This window comes from Balaenoptera physalus, assembly GCF_965194825.1.
Source record: "Balaenoptera physalus genome assembly, chromosome: 6".
NCBI classification, from domain to species: domain Eukaryota; kingdom Metazoa; phylum Chordata; class Mammalia; order Artiodactyla; family Balaenopteridae; genus Balaenoptera; species Balaenoptera physalus.
Genome location: NC_138885.1, coordinates 88,684,425 through 88,705,901, shown reverse-complemented (window position 1 = coordinate 88,705,901; position 21,477 = coordinate 88,684,425). Strand labels below are relative to the sequence as shown.

Here is a 21,477-nt window from a genome sequence, read left to right as displayed (position 1 = left end):
GAAGATGACTTCAGAGAATGACTAAGAGAGTTTAATATTTGTCCCCTGAAATTTGTGAGATAGTGTCACTTGGGCGTGACCTCTCCTTAAAAAAAGCCTGAAGAAGAAGCTGGAGTGGTCTATGGAGGCAGAGCCAGAAGAGAATGCTACAGTAGGAATGTGCTGCACGTCTCACAGCAAGTAAAGGTTTATGTTTCCCAAGAGCAAGATACAAACCTCACAGAAGAGACTCTTTCCAAAAAACTTTAAGGTGACCCCAGGAGAGAAAAAAATCTGTGTGAAGTAGACTCCTAGAATCAAGGTCTAGAATTGTAGTCAGAAGTTCTCAGCAGGGAGATCACCAAAGAAGAGAGTAAAGTACCTAACCAGAGTGTCAGCATTCGGAATCTGCCACACGCCAAAAAGTGATCTAATTTTTATCCAGGGGCAAGGAAAAACAGCTCAACACAGTGGTTTTTATTTGTTTGTTTGTTTTACCCTTTGAAAAGTTTATTTTTTTTGTTGAAGTATAGTTGATTTACAATATTATATTAGCTTCAGGTGTACAACATAGTGATTCAACATTTTTATAGATTATACTCCATTTATAGTTATTATAAAATATTGGCTATATTCCCTGTACTGTACAATATATCCTTGTAGCTTATTTATTTTATACATAGTAGTTTGTACCTTTTAACCCCCTACCTTTATTTTGCTCCTCCCCCTGTCCCTCTCACCACTGGTAACCACTAGCTTCAACACAATGCTTTTAAAGTGCCAGGGATGAGAAAGACTAAAGTTGCTTTCTTTCTGCTTGCACCTTGTGGAGTCCAGCTCCTCCTTCATTAATTCATTACATATATACATACATGACATAGATGTATTCTGAATAGAACTCTAATACAATTTAATTTTATACTTTGGCTCTGGTTTTCCACTTGACACAAATTATAAAATTGGAAGTATATTACCTAGATATACTCGGGAAAGATTTTTGTACCAATTTGTAACAGTATTTTGCGATGTAAGAAATAATTTCACTTCACATATTTCTTTACAGTAATATATTTATTCATCATCATTCTGCCCTAAAAACTGCCACTTTGATAATGTCTTCCCTTGCTCTTTCTTTTTACAAATTCTGGGATTGATAGTTTTATCAATTTTTGTTAGTCAATATAAAATAGATAAATAGTGAGAACCTGCTGTATAGCACAGGCAACTCTGCTTCACTTCACTGTACAGGAGAAACTAACACAACATTGTAAAACAACTATACCCCAATAAAAAATTTAAAAATTTACAAATAAATAAGCAGCATCCTTTAGCAAGCAAAAAAAAAATTTTTGTTAGTCAAATCGGATAATGCCTGGTTCAATCAGTATTTATCTCCTTTGTATTTCTTACTTCATAAGTAGATAGTGATTTTATTTATCTAACAAATCTACATATATATCATTTTATTTCAGATTTTTTATTAAAATATTTTCTTAAGAGATTATACATTATCCTGCCTTTTTTAATATGGTATACAGAACATAGACCTCACGTTATCTTGGTCATCATTATAACACAGTGATGTAATCCATTAGAAGGTGATGTGGTCAGCACGAAATTAACAGTTTAGATGGTAGATTCATGGAATCTTCTTTTTTTCTGTTTTTTTACTTTAATAATTAAAAAAAGCCTTTTTAAAGGTGGAGAATAAGTTAAAAGTAAAACATTTATTATTAAGGAATAATACAACTAATTTAAGAAATAAAAAGTCTATGTTCTATATTGTCATCTTACAATAAGTACCTTAAGTAATTTGACCCTCTTTTTTTTTAAATAACAGCTTTATTTAGATACAATTCACATACCATACAATTTACCTTTTCAAAGTGTACAACACAGTGGTTTTTACTAAATTCACAGAGTTATGCAACCATACCACCAAAAAAAAAAAGCTTACCCATTTGTAGGCATTCGCCTTACCCCCTCCCAGTCCTAGGCAACCAGTAATATACTTTCTGTCTTTATAGATTTGCCTGTTCTGCACATTATTTGGATATATACCGCATTTTGTTTATCTTTTCTTACGTTGATGGACATTTGGGTTGTTTCCACTTTTCAGCTTTTACAAATAATGCTGCTATGAACATTCGTGTACAGATTTTTGTGTGGACATACGTTTTCATTTCTCTAAGGTCTTATACCTAGGAGTAGAATTGCTGAGTCATATGGTATCTCTGTGTTTATTAACCTTTTAAGGAAGTGTCATACTTTCCAAAGGCTGCACCATTTTACACCCTCACCAGCAGTTTATGAGGGTTCTAATTTCTCCACATCCTTGCCAACACTTATTATCTACCTTTTTGATTATAGCCCTTCTTGTGTATGTGAAGTGATATCACAGTGTAGTTTTGATTTCCATAGCCCAAGGCTAATGATGTTGAATATCTTTTATATGCTTATTGGCCATTTTTGTATATCTTCTTTGAGAAAATGTCTATTCATATCCTTTACCAGTTTTTATATTGGGTTACTTGCCTTTTACTATTGAGTTATAAGGGTTCTTTGTATATTCTAGATACAAGTTTCTTATCAGATTCTTATAATCTTATAAGTTGCTTATAATTTGTAAATATTTTCTCCAATATTGTGGGTTTATTTTCACTTCCTTGATGGTGTCTTCTGCAGCACAAAAGTTTTTCAGGTTGATGAAATCCAGTTTATCCTTTTTTTCTTTTGTTGCTTTGTTGCTTGTGCTTTTGAGGTCATAATTTTTTTAATTACCTGGTTCAGAGTCACAAAGATTTGCACCTATGTTTTCTTGTAAGAGTTTTATAGTTTTAGCTCTTACATTTAGATCTTTGATCCATTTTGAGTTAATTTTTGGATATGGTTTGAGGTGTAGGGGTCCAGCTTCATACTTTTGCATGTAGATATTCAGTTTTAACCCTTGTTTATAATCTGGGTGGGTTTTTTTTTTCATTTTAGGCCCCTGCACAGTGTCTACCAGGTCAGTGGCAGTGGGGTGTTCCTCAGGTAAATATTAATTTTTTTCATTGTTTTTGTGAAGACTGCCTGAATATTTAAGTCAGGAGAACTAGATTTGAGACCTTCCTCTTGTATTTATTAACTGTGATACCTTTGGCAATTCATTTAATCACTATATTTCTCAGCTTCCTCATTTGCAAAGTGGAAGTAATGATACTATACCGTTGAAAGTTTTCTCACATGATTTTTGTGATGGTCAAATGAGATCATGTAAGTGAAAGCATTTTATAAATAAGTGAGCACTATGTAAACTGAAATGAAAATTTACTTCTTTTTACTATTAGTATTATTAGAAAATTTAGCATTTTTCTAGCTTTACTTCAGATTTTGCTTGTTTTATTTATGCTCCTAAATAAGTATTCCATCTCCCAACTTTTGATAACAAATAGTGTACCACCAAAAAGATTGTTTAATGATACGTCCCACTTCCATGGGAAGTCGGAAAGCTGAGAATAGACGTTTATGACAATTTAAATACTATAGGTTATATTATTACAACCTTTAATTGTGATCTTAATGATTATCTTAATTTATATATGAGGTTCTAAAGTGCTAAGAAATTTTTAGTACTTATAAGTGATAAAGTTATTAATAACATCTACACAATTGGAATTTATAACAACCCAGAGTTCCTAGTTTGTTGCTAAGATACTTCTGTGCTGTCCCTGAAAAACAACTTTAGGAAAATGTGAAACCAATATTTCTCTCGTGTGTTGGGTAAGTCATTTGGTTTAATTGAAATAACTAATCCGATTTTAATTAGAAGTATGGTTTTGTGTTTTAGTCTCCTGCCTCTTCTGCTCCATTCTTATACCTGCAACCTTCTGAGGTTATTTATCAACCAGTGGAAATTGCACAGGATGGTGGATGTGTTCCTCCTCCGCTGTCTCTGATGGAAGCTTCAGTTCCAGAGGTATGTGTTAGTCTCAAAGTAAGTTATCTATAACCACTTCCTCTTAACACTTATTTCTTTTTCTTTTCTAAAAATATTTATTCAAGACCCTCATTGAAGTTGAACATCTTATGTTTTCTTTGATTTATTCACATCTCTTCCCCTTTTTTATATCTAAGAATGCTTCATCTTAGACTTCTTCACTAACTAATTCTGAACCATTTCTCAAATCTGTTCACTCTACTAGGCTATTCCCTGACTCAGTCCCCTTGAAAGAGTAAGATAAATGCTTCTCCTTCTGGTTTGCCTGTCAATCTGTATTGTTACTAACATTCTGTCAATTAAAAGTGTATAAAAATTAAGTCAAAGAAGAAAATAATCTTTAAAAAATTCTTCCTTCAAAAATGTAAATCAAATTTATTTTATAACTGTAAACTGTAAATATTATCTTTCATGTGTTTAAATTATATTTGCAAACCATTACTAATAACCTCATCATCTATATGCCAGAAACTGTACATGGTATGTTTTAAATATGTTGTGAAAGATTGGGTACCTATTGGGTATCTATTAATACCCACCTCCCAATTTGAGTGTATTTTTTTAATTATTATTATTATTGCTAAGGTTTATAACATAATTTTTCTGGAACAATAATTTCCACAATTTTGGATCTTAATGTTTACTATCAATACTTTTACTATGATTTCTCCATTCTTCATCTCACCCTCCATTTATCACTTGGTTGACTGAATCTGCAAGCAGTCTTTGTTAAAGAAGGCTTTTATGTGCTATATACTCTCTGAGTTTGTACATCCTTGTTTGTTCAACATGTTTGTTGTCTATAAGTCTGAAAGAACTTAAGACTAGTTATAAAATAGCTGCATCATACTTGTATAAGTTTGCTAAGGCTGCTGGAACAAAGTACATGAACTGGATGGCTTAAAAAATAGAAATGTATTGTCTCACAGTTCTGGAGCCTAGAAGTCCAAAATCAAGATGTTGGAAGAATTGGTTCCATCTGAGGACTGTGAGAGAAGTACCTATTCCAGGCCTTTTTTCTTGGCTTGTAGATGACCACTGTCTCCCTGTGTCTTCACATTATCTTTCCTGTTTCTATGTCCAAGTTTCCCATTTTTATAAGGATACCAGTCATACTGGATTAGTTTCCACCCTAATGACCATACTTTAATTTGCTCACTTCTGTAAAGACCCTTTCTCCAAATAAGGTCATACTCTGACATACTGGGGGTTAGGACTTCAACACACAAGTTTTAAGAGAACACAATTCAACCCATAACAACACTTTTTTCTCTTAGAACGTCTAGTCTACTCTTTTCTGGTGTTCAGTATAGCTGTAAAGGAGTTTGAAACCAGCCTGACTTTTCCCCCTTATACGTAATTTGCTTTTTCTTCCTGCGTGCCTGAAAAGTCTGTCTTAACTTGAAATCACTTCACCAGGGTATGTCTTGGAATTTATCAGTCTTTATAATATTTTTCCTGGGACACAGTTTGCTCCTTTGATTCTCAGGCTAGTTTTTATTTCAGTTTCTTTTTTCCTGTTAGAACTTTGAAAAAAAAATTTTTTTATTCCAGGTGTGTTTCTTCTTCTTCAGGAATACCATTTATGCCTATGTTAGATCTCTTGTCTTTCATATCTGTCATCTCTGAGGTAATTTATCATAGTAGTTTTTAATGTTGTTTTATATGCTTTTTCAAGACAATTATGACTATATTTTTCATTGTGTTTAGTCAACTTTTTATTATGACTAATGAAGATTTCATCTCTATTTTATTTTTATCTTTTTTATCCCAAACTCTGCCGCTTTGCTTACATCATTGCCTGTAAATGTTGTCTGTTGGCTTAAAATCTTTTTGGAGCTCTTTTTAGAGATCATGTTATTATAATTTCTTTAAGATCAAAAGAATTATATTTATCTGAACTTTTCTACTATTTTCTGGGGTGATTTCTCATCTTTTTCTTTTTTTCCCCCTTTTTGCTTTTCCCTTGATGGAGTTGGAGAGGATGAGAAGAGTCTTAGGTTGCTTCCTTTTCCTTCATATCTTTACATGTCTTTAAGTGATACCAGCTATTTTTTGAAATACAGGGTAGGAGAAGCATGCTGTTGTCTTAAACAGCCTGCCACCAAGTCTGTTATGTCTCCTGCTTGAGATGCCCTTAGTTTTTAGCATTCTGGAGATCATTTGGCTCCTGGCAAAGTCTCTTTTTTCATAGATTTTCTGTATGGGGGTGTAGTAATTGTTACTTCACTTTCCACTTGGCACCCTGCTTCACCTCCAGCAATGTTCCTCAGCTATAATGCAAGGTAGTAGACCACAAAATAGTGAAAACCTGATTTCTCCTTCAATTCTGCCTCCCCTGCTATTAAGTAAAATTGGATCTCTGTGAAGATCTTTCCTCCTTCTGCCTTAGCCTGACACACCCCTACACTTGAGACTAAAGAATCTTTGAATAGGCCTTTCAGAACATTTACCTTCAGGGAAATTATAACCTTCCTCAGGCTTCAGAATTCTCCCTTATATTGGTCCAAATTGCATAGCATTTGGCAGATATTCTACATTGTAATTCAGGATCGTGGGCACTTCCTCGTTTACTTGATGATGGCATTTTAAAAATCTATCTTTCGTTCTTTTTGTTGTTTTCTGGTTTTCAAAGAGGGGGACAGTGAGATAAGAATGCTTTTACATTAGGTTTTTAGCCATAATCTACTTTTGGCACTGAACCATATTCTTAATTCCTGACATCAGGTAACTTATCAGGTTATATTTCACTATTTAGTGGAATCTAATAAGACTTTTCTGGAAATATTGCTTCTATTTAGCTTATAACTTATACCATTAATTTTATGATATTTCCATACAAAATGATATAAGCATATTTTTATTTTAATATTGTTTCTGGTAGAAGATATAATTCTAATATATAAATTAATACATAGGGTGGGGTGGTTTATATTTTAAGTGTTTTTTCCCTAAAATTAAAAAACACAGGGCTTGTTCTTATGAGTTTGATAGTTAGATTCCCTAAAATATAAAAATGAATTAACATTATTTCTCACTGATTTCAATAGCTGTTTCCCCCTTCACTCTTAGAATATAGTGCCTTCTACTTTGCAAAGTAAATAGAAACTACTTTGTGGGAACCAACTCAGCTTCCAGTCCCCAACATACAAACTTACCTGACTCACAACTCATCCTTAGCTTCTTATATTTTTTTAGTAACCTTTCTCATCCAAGGTTATTTCTGCCTCTTTGCTCTGGATACTATAACTTCCCTCTTCCTCAGGGACCTCATTCAACTGTTATCCTTCTTTTCTCATGTATTTTAAGACATTTTCTCACCACTGGTTCATAGCTTCACCACTTACTAGTGTGTTTCTTTGAGTAATCACTTAACTCTTCACAGGGTTGGTTTTGTAATATCCACATTGATAACATAAAGACATCCAGAAAATCTATTTTGCAAGATTGATGCAAAGATTAGAGTTGTTGTATACAGAAAGTTCTTTGTATAGTGCCTAGCACCTGGTAGGAGATAATTACTATCCTTTGACACACCCCCACCAATGCCTTAATTCTCTTCTACCTTTCAAAGCCAAGCTTGAAAAGTTAGTCTACATTTAGTATTTCCACTGCCTCACTACCGATTCTCCCCTCACCTGCTGAAGTCTACTTCATTACCTTTCCACTGAAGCTGCCTTTGATAAAGTTCCTCAGTGATTCCCTAACTGCCAAATACTTTCCTTTCTTTTCAGTCTTTTTTGACCTGTCAGAGACATTGGACATACTCCTTAAAACTCTTCCTACCTTTGGTTTCCATGATACTGCTCTCTTCTGGCAATCCTTTTACCTCCTTTCATTTTCCTTTGTAAGCTGATCTTTTGCTCCCCATGATTTCATATTTGATTCTCCATTGTTTCACCCTACATACTCACTCTGATGTTATCATCCATACTCATCTCTCTAGCCCCAGCCTCACTTCTGAATTTTAGACCTGCACTATCCAGTACAATAGCCATTACCACATGAGGCTACTGAGCACTTGAAATGTGTGGCTGGTCTGAATTGAGATGTGTTGTAAGTGCAAAATACACACCAAGTTTTAATGACATAGTATGAAAAATGAATGTAAAATTTATCACTAATTTTATATTGAATACACTTTAGTATATTTTTAATATATTAGTTTAAATAAAATATATTACTGGAAATTAATTTTACTTGTTTCTTTTTACTTTTCTAACATGGCTACTGGAAATTTTTCTTTCAGTTTTATTGAGATATAATTGACATACAGCACTGTGTAAGTTTAAGATGTACAGCATAATGATTTGATTCACATACATCATGAAATGATTATCACAACAAGTTTGGTGAACATCCATCATCTCATATAGATAGAAAATTAAAGAAATAGGAAAAAATTTGTGTGTGATGAGAACTCTTAGGATTTACTCTCAACAACTTTCCTATATAACGTACAGCAGTGTTAATTATATTTATCATGTTGTACATTACAGCCCTAGTACTTATTTACCTATAACTGGAAGTTTGTACCTTTTGACTGTCTTGATTTTAATTAACATGTAGTTCACATTATTTATTAGTGCTGCTTTAGAGCCACATCTACAATAGCTTTTGATTAACTGTACACCTCTACTAGAAGTCCTACAAATATCTCAAATTTTATGTGTTACAAAACTAACTTCTTCTCTCTACCCCCCTCACAATAACATAAACATCAAACTTGCTTTTCTTATATTCCATATTTCACTTAATGGTGCCACCATCTGCTGGAAAAGCCATAAATCTGCTTTTACATGGTCTGTTCCCTGCCTGTTACTCTACTACCTCATCTTTCAGCTGTCATTCGGTGAATAATCTTCCTTCCAGCTGTAGCAAACAACCTATACAGATCTCCCAAATGAGGTGTGTTCTTAGTTGCCTCTCTGCCTTTTCACATACTGTTCCCACCTTCTCTCCTTAATTCTTCAAATTCAAGCATAAACTCCACTAGAAAACTTCCCCTGACCACCTCCACAACTTTCTAAAGCTACATCAAGTAATTCTTTTCTTTTCTCCCATGCATCCCTATACATGTGTCATAGGACTTAGGGTAATTTTGACTAGTCTGTCTCAGATAAGTCTATAAGTGAATTAAAGATAGAGAATCTGTTTCTCATCTGTGTTTCTCCATTGTGTAGCAAAATGCCTAGTAAATTGTAATGCTGAATAAATATTTTTAATTAATTAATGGAAAACAATATTTTTTTCCTTTGTTTTGTTATAGCATTATTCTGATCATGGAGTTCAAGCAGCATATCACCAGGTTTATGCTCCAAGTGCCATTGCTGTGCCTGCACCTGTGATGCAGCCTGAACCAATTAAAGTAAGAAGTTTGTTTTGATTTTTTTCTGTTATTCTTCAGTCATATTTCAAGTTTTCCAAATTTCTCTTCTGAAAAGAAACAACTTTGGATATTTATATCACATTTGCAATCAGAAGTACAGAATTAGTTAATTATTTCATGTGAAGGAAATACAGTTCTAAACTAGCTATAATTTCTATTAGTTTTGAACAAGTTATAAACCACACATGGTTAAAACTTTGTATTTACTGTAGTAAAATATATATGACTTAAAATCTTCCATTTTTAAGTGTACAGCTAAGTGGTATTAATTACATCCACATTGCTGTGCAACTATCACCACTATCTAGTTCCAAACTTTTTCATCACCCCAAATAGAAACTCTGTACCCATTAAGCAATAACTTTATATTCTTCTCTCTGCAGTCCCTGGTAACTTCTAATCTACTGTCTGTCTCTATGAATTTCCCTAGATACTTCATATACTAAGATTTTTATTATGTTAATGACATGTAACATTTATGGGGAGATGAAAACAGTTAATGATCTACTCTTCCAGTTTGGGAATTTTGTGCTCATGCACCTTAAATCAGATCCAGGCAAGGAGTGGTAATCTAGTTAGATCCATGTGTGTATTCAATATATAAATATATTAGGGAAATGTGACTACATCTCTAGTAAAGAACCCAAACTGATTAACTATTATGATGGTACTATGAATCTTGCTTGCAGTGTACTCTTTACAATTAAATAATGGAGGTTAGCTATTTCACACTCATATTTTTGCTTCTGACCCAGACCATGTGTTGGAACTCAATACCAGGACAGTCTACTTTAAGGAGCCTCCACAGTCTTTCAAAACTCCTCACCCCTTCACTGCATTTCTTCACTGCTCTTGCCACTGTACTGCAAACATGGACTAAAATCATAATTTTGACCTAATACCAAAGCCTAAAGTGTTAGTAAACGTTACTTAGAGAGAGCTCATTATAGTATCAAAATCTTCTAAAACAAACTTCTCCTAATGTTAATACTTTCTCCAGATACACTTCTCTAAAAATAGCTGAAATAGCTATGCCATATTAGATAATCAATTGCAGATTATATATATATTATACACACACACATTATATATATATAAACACAAATGATTGAAGTTGTACCTCCTAAATAATTCCAATAGAGGATAGAGTGGTAGTTGGATAGGAGAAATTTCCAAAGAATATTAATGTTAAACATCCTTGATTTAAAGTTTAATTCTTCTAGTTTAAGAGTATACACTTTTCTACATTTTCTTAAATCTGTGAGTAGGAAATTCAGAAATTGTACAGAGAAACTGGTATCTTATTCTTTATCATATAAAAATTATACATATGTTGAATATAAATCATAACAGAGGTATGAATAGACACCTTTCTTTGTGCATATAAGCATAAAACTGGAATCAGAAGTCTGCCTCTTGCATGTCTGGAGAAATGCTGCTAAGAGGAACTTTACCCTTTCTATCCTGATACAGATCTTTGCTCTGCTGTGCCACAGGCTAAAGGCTAACAAAACCACTGACTTGTTTCTATTTGTATTTAATCTGTCTTGTTAAGGCTTATAATAATTCTGGTTTTCACATGGGATACATCCTAGGGAAGATTTTGGTCCTGACAGAGTTAAGATTTCAGGACTAGGGAAGAGTTTAAGAGCTATGAACTGTGGTTAACTAGCTTACTCCAAAGCCCACGTCTCACACAACTGTAATTAGATTTCATCGAATCTGAGCTAGCATGGATTATACAACACACCATTATTTTATGTACCACTATGAAAGAAAAAAACGTTGCCATCAATTGTAAATGTATACTGATTCAGAGTTTTTGAAATATGAAAAGATGTACATCTCAGAATCAATGAAGTTTGGCATGTTTTATTTTTATTCATTTATTTATATTTTTTGGCTGCACTGTGCGGCATGTGGGAACTTAGTTCCTGGACCAGGGATCGAACCCATGCCCCCTGCATTGGAAGCACAGAATCTTAACCACTGGACCACCAGGGAAGTCCCTGGCATGTTTTATTTTTAATTTAGATATGCAGGATTGTAGGAAGCTTGAGTTGAGGGGCAGAAATAAACCCCACAATTCCCCTTTTGTTAGAGATGAGGGGAAAAAAAGAAAATTCAGTTAAATAAACCTTCAAAATCAAAACTGGAACACAGGGCTTTTGTATAGAGTTTTATATTTCCTATTTTATCTTTCAAGGTTGAATGTTCCATGTATTTTATACTCAAATATTTTTCTTTAGGTGATTTGATGGCACTCGATGGAAAATGGTGCCCCACTCAGCAACAGAAACTCCAAAACCAATTCTATAGTTTTCTAAAACTATACAATCTTGTAGACATACTTCACTATACAAATTTTTCTGTGTGGAAAATTATCTACTTTTGTTTATAGTGCATTTGTATTATAATATAGAAATATTAATCCACAAATGTTACTAAATCAATAGGAGATGATTGTTTCCTAAAATTTATTAAAGTAGACTAATATTAAAATATTGACATTTGAAACATTAACCTTTTTTTCTTCCTATGCAAATTTTCCCTGGTGTACCAAAAACCTTGGTGACTTAAAATTATAGAAAAGTAGAAATACTCCTTGGAAGAATTTGAGCCTGTTGTTTTTATAAAAAGTGTAAGTCATTTTTAAAACTCTAATTATTATAATTTTAAGGATGTTAAATGTATATATCCAGAAGTAGTGATTTCAGACGTCAAAACTATCTTAAAGCAACAAATCTAATCAATTAAATAGAGACCTTATCCAGAGTTCAGAGCACAAGTCTAACTGCTATAAATGACTGTTTGCCAGAAGCTACTCACTGACGGTAAGCCACAGGCTACTGTATTCTGTCAAATCAAATAATACATTGTAAAGCAGACCGATACAGAAACTATTTATTAGGTTAATATGGTATTAATTAGGGTATCATTCCCTAATTCAGCAGAGTCACATACAGAATTAATTTTAAAGTCAATAAAGCAAAATCACGTAATGTCAAAATTATCCCATTGAACTAGACTATAGGAACAAAAGGAAAATCTTTGTCTATTTGGGCATTTGAAGCTTTTAAGATGAATATCAGATCCCTAGGTAATAAGGGTGTAAGTGGAGAATTGTAAAGTATTTATGTTTCCTTACAGTGTTTTTCCATTTTTGCATTAATTTAAGTGTCTAATAAGTTTATTATTATGAGGATTAATTGAGATACTGGAAAGTGAGTAAATTATAATTTGAAGTTCACCTTTAAGTTAAATGTTCTTTTTATTTAACTCCAATGTATTACTAGCTATCCATGAAAACATTTGATATTAAGGATAATATTTAACCACTTGCCAGGCTATGAGGAATTTCTTCTAATTAAGGCACTGATTGGGCTTGAATGAAAAACACAACTATTGGCCTGTTAGACCTTACTTGTTGGAAAGACAGAATGATTCAAAAGTAAATTGGAAAGGGATTTGACCTACTACCACTGTCTGTTTTTTTTAGCTCAGAGACGCATAATGTGCGTTCACCTAAACATTAGCAACTATCTTACCTTACAGAAAAATTCTACTACTGTCTTCTTCCTAACCATTTCCTCATTTCAGTATCATTAACGCTTCCTATAAAGCAATTAGAGATTAAAATTCCTTCATATCCAGCAGGTCCTCAGGGTTAGAGGAGGACAATTGTAAAGTATTGCATTCTGGAGGGCAGGAATAGGAAAAACCTGTGCTTTGCAGCTCTGAGCATACAAGAGGGTAAAAATTTTCATGGCCTGTGCATAGGTCTAACTATAGATAGCCTCAGAGGGGACAGAGAAAAGTAAGGGGAGTCAAGGACTCATGAAACCAATTTTTAGAATTGTCATGGACAGATCTCCATTCAGTGATGAATAAACAGAAAAGTACACACTGCATGGGTCCCACGAAAAATTTTTCGCATATGGCACTACATTGAAGATAAGGATAAATAGCATATATATATATATATATATTATATATATATATATATATATATATAATGTATAAGAACATATATAAGAGGAAATTAAATAAATTAAAAAAAATATATCCCATGTTCCTGGAAATTACAAACTAAAAAACAGGAAAGATAAAATGGTTGTTAGCCAGTATAAGAAAATACTGTATGAAACTATTAATATGATGGAAAGAATTAAATTTGTCTTTACTGCATGCTTGATACCACTGAGAAAAAGTTGGCTGGCCCTCTGAAATACCTACAGTGAAGCTCATTGATAAACCCATCATTCACAAAGGACTTCCCATTAGGATTTCAGTCTGCCCTATTAAATATGGATGTGCAGTCACATTAGAAGAAAGCCTTCAGAATGAGAGACCAAAACAAACAGATAAAAAAAGAAATTCAGAAGAAACATATAATTCAGGGAGCAGAAAAAAATCAAAGAAACTATAATTAATATCCTCTCAGAGATAAGAGAAAATTTATGAGAAGTGGTCCATGCATAGTCATCCCAGAAAACACTTTACTTTTTCTCAAACATCTTAGGCCTTTTAATTTTTTTCAGCTTTGTATTTTGAAATGATTTCAGATTTACAGAAAAGTCATAGAAATAATAGTTTCTATATATCCTTCACTCTATTGTTCTTTGACTGGAGGGCACTGGTACAGGAAATGAACAATAATACAATTCTCTTAACTATATACCTTCTTCAGATTTCACTCATTTTACCACTAATGTGATAGCTGAAATAAATTACATGTGAAAGGGTTAGACATTATAGGCAAAAGATTTTAGAAAATAGATTTTTAAAAGACAGAGGTGAATAATAATAGAGAAAAAGATAAAATCAGAAGATTAATTCAAGAAGTCAAATATTAATTCTGGAAAAAGACATAGAGAAAATGGTTTGGGGGAAATTAGCAAAAAATTAATACAAGAAAATTCCCTAGGAAGTTAATGACAGGAGTGTCTAGATTAAAAGGGCCCAGAGGGAGATCATAATGGTGGAGTAAGAGGATGCAGGCAGAGCTCACCTCCCGCCACGAACACATCAAAAATATATCTACACGTCGAGCAATTCTCACTGAAAACAAACTGGAAGTCGTCTGGCAGAAAGACTCTTATACAACCAAGGTTGTAAGAAAGATCCAAGATCCAGATGGAATTGGGTAGGAAGGGAAGAGAAATGATCAGGTTGGGAGGGAACAGGGAAGAGGAGAGGGGTTACACAGGCTCAGAGGGATTACACAGGCTCACTCCCTGGGGAGTGAGAGGTTCAATCCACATTTCAGGTATCCCCAGCCTGGGGGTCTGACACTGAGAGGACAAGTTGCCTTAGCAGGTTTGAAAACCAGAAGGACTGACAGCAGGGCTGTAAGAAACCTAGACTCCACTTGTGAAGATCACACACACCACCGAAACAAGGCAGAGGAAGCAGATAGAAACTGCCTGGGACTCTGGCCAGTTTGCTGCCACCACCCCGGTGTACACCCCGGCCCGAGACAAACACCAACTCCAGTCCCACTTGCTCTGCAGTACAGCTTCACACTGGCGCATAGGCTGCCATGGCCAAGGGGAGTGCACAGTTCTGGGGGACGGAGCCAGCTCAAACACAGAAAAGCATCTGAATAGGGCAAGGGTGGCCATTTCTGGCACTAGTGGAGGCAGTGGATTGGGAGTGGTCCAGAACTCTCACTCGTGCTGGGACTGCCACAGCCCACACCCCAACCCACACTGGGCACTCCAGCCCCACCTACTCTGTGGTGCAGCTCCATTCCGGGCAAGGGCTACTGCAGCCGAGGGAGTGCACAGCTGTGGGGAACAGAGCCAGCTCAGACCTGACACAGCATCTAAACAGGGCAAGGGCAGCCATTGCTGGCACCAGCAGAGTCAGTGGATTGGGAGCAGTCTGGAATTCAGACTGCTGCCAGGACCACCACAGCCTGCACCCCAACCCATGCCAAAAGCCTGTTCTAGCCCCTCTTGTTCCAGCACTGCTGCCTTTTTGGGCAAGGGTGACAGTGCTGGGAGGAGGGAGAACACAATTAGAGGGAAGGGAGCCAGTTCTGACTTGACCCTCAGGACTTCTGCTTCAGGAACTTGGGACCTGACCCTTCCTTCAATAGGGTAGTGTTGGCCACTGAGCAGTGGAGAATCCCTGGCTCACACCTGGCTCTGGCTCTGTCCCCTCCATGTCCAGCCCCACCTCTTATCAAGGTGATAGCTGCCAGCATACCCTGGGGAAAGACATAACTCATGATCATATCAGACCCAGCTTTCCCACCAAAGCCACTGGGCACAAACAGACTGTATAGGGACAGTCCCACATAAGGACACCCCTTCAAAACCAGGATAGGTAACTGATTGAGCTAATTTCATAGAAACGGAGAAATTTAAGCAGAAAGAGAAGAGAGAGCAGTTTGTTTCAAATGAAAGAATAAGAGAAAAACCCTGAAAAAACAACTAATGAAACAGAATAAATAATTTACCAGATAAAGAGTTCAAGCGTTAGTAATAAGAATGCTAACTGAATTAGGGAAAAGAATTGATTAACACAGTGAAAATTTTAACAAAGAAATAGAAAATATGAAAAAGAATCAGTACAGAAGAATATGATAACTGAAATGAAAAGAAACTAGAAGGAATTAACAGCAGACCAGGTGATGCATATGTGATCTGGAAGGTAGAATAATGGAAACCACCCAATTAGAACAGCAGAAAGAAAAACTAATTTAAAAAATGAGAACAGTTTAAGGGACCTCTAGGACAACATCAAGTGTGAAAACATTCATATTATAGGGAGAAGAGAGAGAGAAAGGGGTTGAAAATGTATTTCATGAAATTATGGCTGAAAACTTACCAAACCTAAAGAAGAAAAGAGATATCCAGGTACAGGAACCACAGAGGGTCCCAAACAAGATGAACCCAAACACACCCACACCAAGACATATCATAAATAAAATGGCAAAAATTAAAGATAATGAGAGGATTCTGAAGGCAGCAAGAGAAAAACAAAGAGTCAGTTCAAGGGAACCCCCATAAGGCTATCAGCTGATTTCTCTGCAGAAACTTTGCAGGACAGAAGAGAGTGGCGTAATATATTCAAAGTCCTGAAAGGGAAAAACCTGCAACCTAGGACACCCTACCAAGCAAGATTATCATTTAGAATAAAAGGAGAAATACAGAATTTTTCAGACAAGCAAAAACTAAAAGAATTCAGCAATACTAAACCTACCCTAAAAGAAATGTTAAAGGGTCTTCTCTAAGTGAAGAAGAAAAGGCCACAAGAAGTAAGAATCTATAGGAAAGGAAAAATACCACTAGTAAAGGCAAATACATAGTAAAGACTGTGGAGCAACCACTTAAATAAGCTAGTCCTAAGATTAAAAGATAAACAATTGTAAAACCAACTATAATTACATTAGACAGTGAAATGATAAACATGAAGGTGTAAAGTATGACATCAAAAACACAAAACATAGAGGAGGGGAGTAAAAAAATTTACGTATTTCCGAATGTTTGAACTTAAATGACTACCAGTTTTAAAGAAGTATATATAGTTACAGGTCTACATATATAAACCCATGGCAACCACAAATCAAAAACCTACAATAGATACACAAAAACTAGAGAGAAAGGGACACAAGCATAGCACTAAAAAATATCAAAAAACAAAAACAAAAAAAAAACATCAACCACAAGGGTAGAAACTAAAAGAAGAAGAAAACAAGAAGAAATACAAGAACAACCAGAAAACAAGTAACAAAATGGCAATAAACACATAACTATCAATAATCACTTTAAATGTCAATCAATTAAATGCTCTAATCAAAAGACATCGAGTGGCTGAATGGAAAAAAAAACCCATCTATTACAAGAGACTCACTTCAGAGCTAAAGACACATAGACTGAAAGTTAGAGTATGAAGGAAATATATTTCATGCAAATGGAAATGACAAGAAAGCTGGGGTAGCAATACTCATATCAGACAAAAGAAACTTTAAAACAAAAGCCATAAAGAAAAAAAAAGGGCATTATATAATGATAAAGAAATCAATACAGGGGCTTCCCTGGTGGCGCAGTGGTTGAGAATCTGCCTGCTAATGCAGGGAACACGGGTTCGAGCCCTGGTCTGGGAAGATCCCACATGCCGCGGAGCAACTAGGCCTGTGAGCCACAACTACTGAGCCTGCACATCTGGAGCCTGTGCTCCGCAACAAGAGAGGCCATGGTAGTGAGAGGCCCGCGCACCACGATGAAGAGTGGCCCCCGCTTGCCGCAACTAGAGGAAGCCCTCGCACAGAAACGAAGACCCAACACAGCCAAATAAATAAATAAATAATTAATTAATTAATTAATTAAAGGTGCTAATAATTTAAAAAAAAAGAAAATTAAAAAAAAATCAATACAAGAAGATGGGCTTCCCTGGTGGCGCAGTGGTTGAGAATCTGCCTGCCAATGCAGGGGACACGGGTTCGAGCCCTGGTCTGGGAAGATCCCACATGCCGCGGAGCAACTAGGCCCGTGAGCCACAACTACTGAGCCTGTGCGTCTGGAGCCTGTGCTCCACAACAAGAGAGGCCGCGATAGTGAGAGGCCCGCACACCGCGATGAAGAGTGGCCCCCGCTTGCCACAACTGGAGAAAGCCCTTGCACAGAAACGAAGACCCAACACAGCCATAAATAAATAAAAATTTAAAAAAAAAAAAAAAAAAGAAGAGGATTTTATACTTGTTAATATATACGCACCCAATATAAGAGCACTTAAGTATATTAAGCAAATACTAACAGACGTAAAGGAAGAAATTGGCAATAATACAAAAATAGTAGGAACTTTTAATACCCCACTGAAATGAATGGACAGATCATCCAGACAGGAAATCAATAAGGCAACAGAGGTCCTAAATTACACAGTAGACCAGTTGGACTTAATTAAGATCTATGGTATACTACCACCAAAAAAACCAGAATACATATTTTTTTTCAAGCATGCATGGAATGTTCTCTATAATAAACCACATACTAGGTCACAAAACAAACCTCAGCAAATTTAAGAGGATAGAAATTATTTCAGGCATCTTTTCTGACCACAATGGTATGAAACTAGAAATCAACTACAGAAAGAAGAACAGGAAAAGAACAAACACATGGAGACTAAACAACATGCTACTAAAAAAAACCTATGGGCCAATGATGAAATGAGAGAAGAAAATCAGAAAATACCTTGAGACAAACGAAAATGAAAACACAATTTTCCAAAATCCATGGGATACAGCAAAAGCAGTTCTAAGAGGGAAGTTCATAGTGATATAGGACTTCCTCAAGAAACAAGAAAAATCTCAAACAACCTAACCTATCACCTAAAAGAACTAGAAAGAGAAGAACAAACAAAACCCAAAGTCAGCAGAAGGAAGGAAATAATAAAGATCAGAGAGGAAATAAATAAAATAGAGATTAAAAAAATAGAGAAGAGTAATAAAACCAAGAGCTGGTTTTTTCGAAAGATAATCAAAGTCAACAAGAAGAAAAGAGAGAGAGCCCAAATAAACAAAATAAGAAATAAAAGAGGAGAAATAGCAACCAATACCACAGGGAAAAAAAAAATCATAAGTGAATACTATGAACAATTAGATGCCAACTGATTGGACAACCTAGAAGAAATGGTCAAGTTTCCAGAAACATACAGCCTGCCAAGACTGAGTCAAGAAGAAACAGATAATTTGAACAGGCCGATATCTAGAAGTGAAATAGAATCTATAATTTTAAAAACTCCCTGCAAACAAAAGTCCAGGATGGGACAGCTTCACTGGGGAGTTCTACCAAACATACCAAGAAGAATATATACCTATCCTCAAACTATTTTTAAAAACTGAAGAGGAGGGAACACTCCCAAATTCATTCTATTAAGGCCACCATCACCCTGATACCAAAACCAAAGACACTACAAAAAAAGAAAATTACAGATTACAGAAGCAAAAATTACATATTTGCTTCTAAATATAGAAGCAAAAATCCTCAACAAAATCTTAGCAAACTGAGTCCAACAATATATAAAAAGGATCATATACCTTGATCAAGTGGAATTCATTCCAGGGTCACAAGGATGGTTTAACATATGCACATCAATCAGTGTGATACACCACATGAACAAAAGGAAAGACAAAAACCACATGATCATCTCAATAGACAGAGAAAAAGCATTTGACAGAGTTAACATCCATCCATGATAAAACTGTCACCAAAGGGGTTATAGAGGGAACATATCTCAACATAGCGACACTATTTACAATAGCCAAGACATGGAAACAACCGAAGTGTCCATCAACAGATGAATGGATAAAGAAAATGTGGGGTATATATATATAATATATAAATATAAATAATATATATATAATATATAAATATAAATAATATATATAATGGAATATTAGCCATAAAAAAGAATGAAATAATGCTATTTGCAGCAACATGGATAGACCTAGAGATTATCATACTAAGTTAAGTAAGTCAGACAAATACATATCACTTATATGTGGAATCTAACAAACAGTACAAATGAACTTATTTACAAAACAGAATTAGAGTCACAGACACAGAAAACAAACTTATGGTTACCAAAGGGGAATTGGGGGAGGGATAAATTAGGAGTTTGAGATTAGCAGATACAAACTACTGTATATAAAATAGATAAACAACAAGGTCCTACTGTATGGCACAAGGAACTATATTCAGTAACCTGTAATGAACCATAATGGAAAAGAATATGGAAAGAATATATATGTATGACTGAATCACTTTGCTGTATACCAGAAACTGACACAACATTGTGTATCAACTATACTTCCATTTTTTTTAAGTTATAAAATTATGTGGGACCTAATGGGACCTAATCAAACTTAAAAGCTTTTGCATAGCAAAGGAAACCATCAACAAAATGAAAAATACAACCTGTGGAATGGGAAAAAAATATTTGCAAATAATGCAACCAACAAGGGCTTAATTTCCAAAATATACAAACAACTAATACAACTCAATATCAAAAAAAATAAATTAATTAAAAAATGGGCAGAAGACCTAAATAGACATTTCTCCAAGGAAGACATATAGATGGCCAACAAGCACATGAAAAGACACTCAACATAGCTAATTATTAGAGAAGTACAAATCAAAACCACAATGAGGGACTTCCCTGGTATCCAGTGGTTAAGAATCCACCTTCCAATGCAGGGGACACGGGTTTGATCCCTGGTTGGGGAACTAAGATCCCACATGCTGCAGGGCAACTAAGCCCACACACTGCAACCACTGAGCCCCCACACTCTAGAGCCTGTTTGCCACAACTAGAGAGCCATGTGCTGCAAGTACTGAGCCCCCACCCCACAACTAGACAGCCCACATGCTGCAACTACTGAGCCCGCACACTCTAGAGCCTGCGCGCCACAGCTAGAGAAAGAAGCCCGCATGCCACAACAAAGAGCCTGCGCACTTCAACAAAAGATCCCGCATGCTGCAACGAAGATCCTGCATGCCGCAACTAAGACCCAATGCAGCCAAATAAATAAATAAATATTTTAAAAAACACACAATGAGGTGTTACCTCATACCTGTCAGAATGGCTATCATCAAAAAGTCTACAATTAATAAATGCTAGAAAGGGTGTAGAAGAAAGGGAGCCCCCCTACACTGTGGGAATATAAATTGGTGCAGCCACTATGGAAAACAGTATGAAGTTTCCTTAGAAAACCAAAATAGACCTATCATACAATCCAGCAGTTCCACTCCTGGGTATATATCTGGAAAAAGTGAAAACTCTAATTGGAAAAGATACATACCCCAGTGTTCATAGCAGCCAAGATATGAAAACAACCCAAGTGCCCATCAGCAGATGTTCCACTTAAGAAGATGTGGTATATACAGTGGAATATTACTCAGCCATAAAAAAAATGAAATATTGCCATTTGCAACAACATGGATGGGCCTAGAGAACATTATACTTAGTGAAGTAAGTCAGAAAAAGGCAAATATTATATGATATCACTTATATGTGGAATCTAAAAAGTAATACAAATGAATGTACATACAAATCAGAAACAGACTCACAGACATAGAAAACAAACTTACAGTTACCAAAGGGGAGGTGAGGGAGGGACAAA

At 35.3% G+C, this 21,477-nt stretch overlaps 1 protein-coding gene across 1 annotated transcript in view; it reads left to right on the top strand.

Moving 5' to 3' along the window:
• Positions 1-16,992, top strand: part of BOLL (boule homolog, RNA binding protein) — a 38,574-nt gene extending 21,582 nt beyond the window's left edge. The window contains exons 8-10 of the mRNA XM_082467404.1: positions 2,965-3,012; positions 3,809-3,937; positions 9,228-16,992. Coding sequence (XP_082323530.1) covers positions 2,965-3,012; positions 3,809-3,937; positions 9,228-9,344 — 294 coding nt within the window. The 3' untranslated portion in view covers positions 9,345-16,992. The remainder of the gene's footprint in view (positions 1-2,964; positions 3,013-3,808; positions 3,938-9,227) is intronic.
• Positions 16,993-21,477: the final 4,485 nt, after the last annotated feature.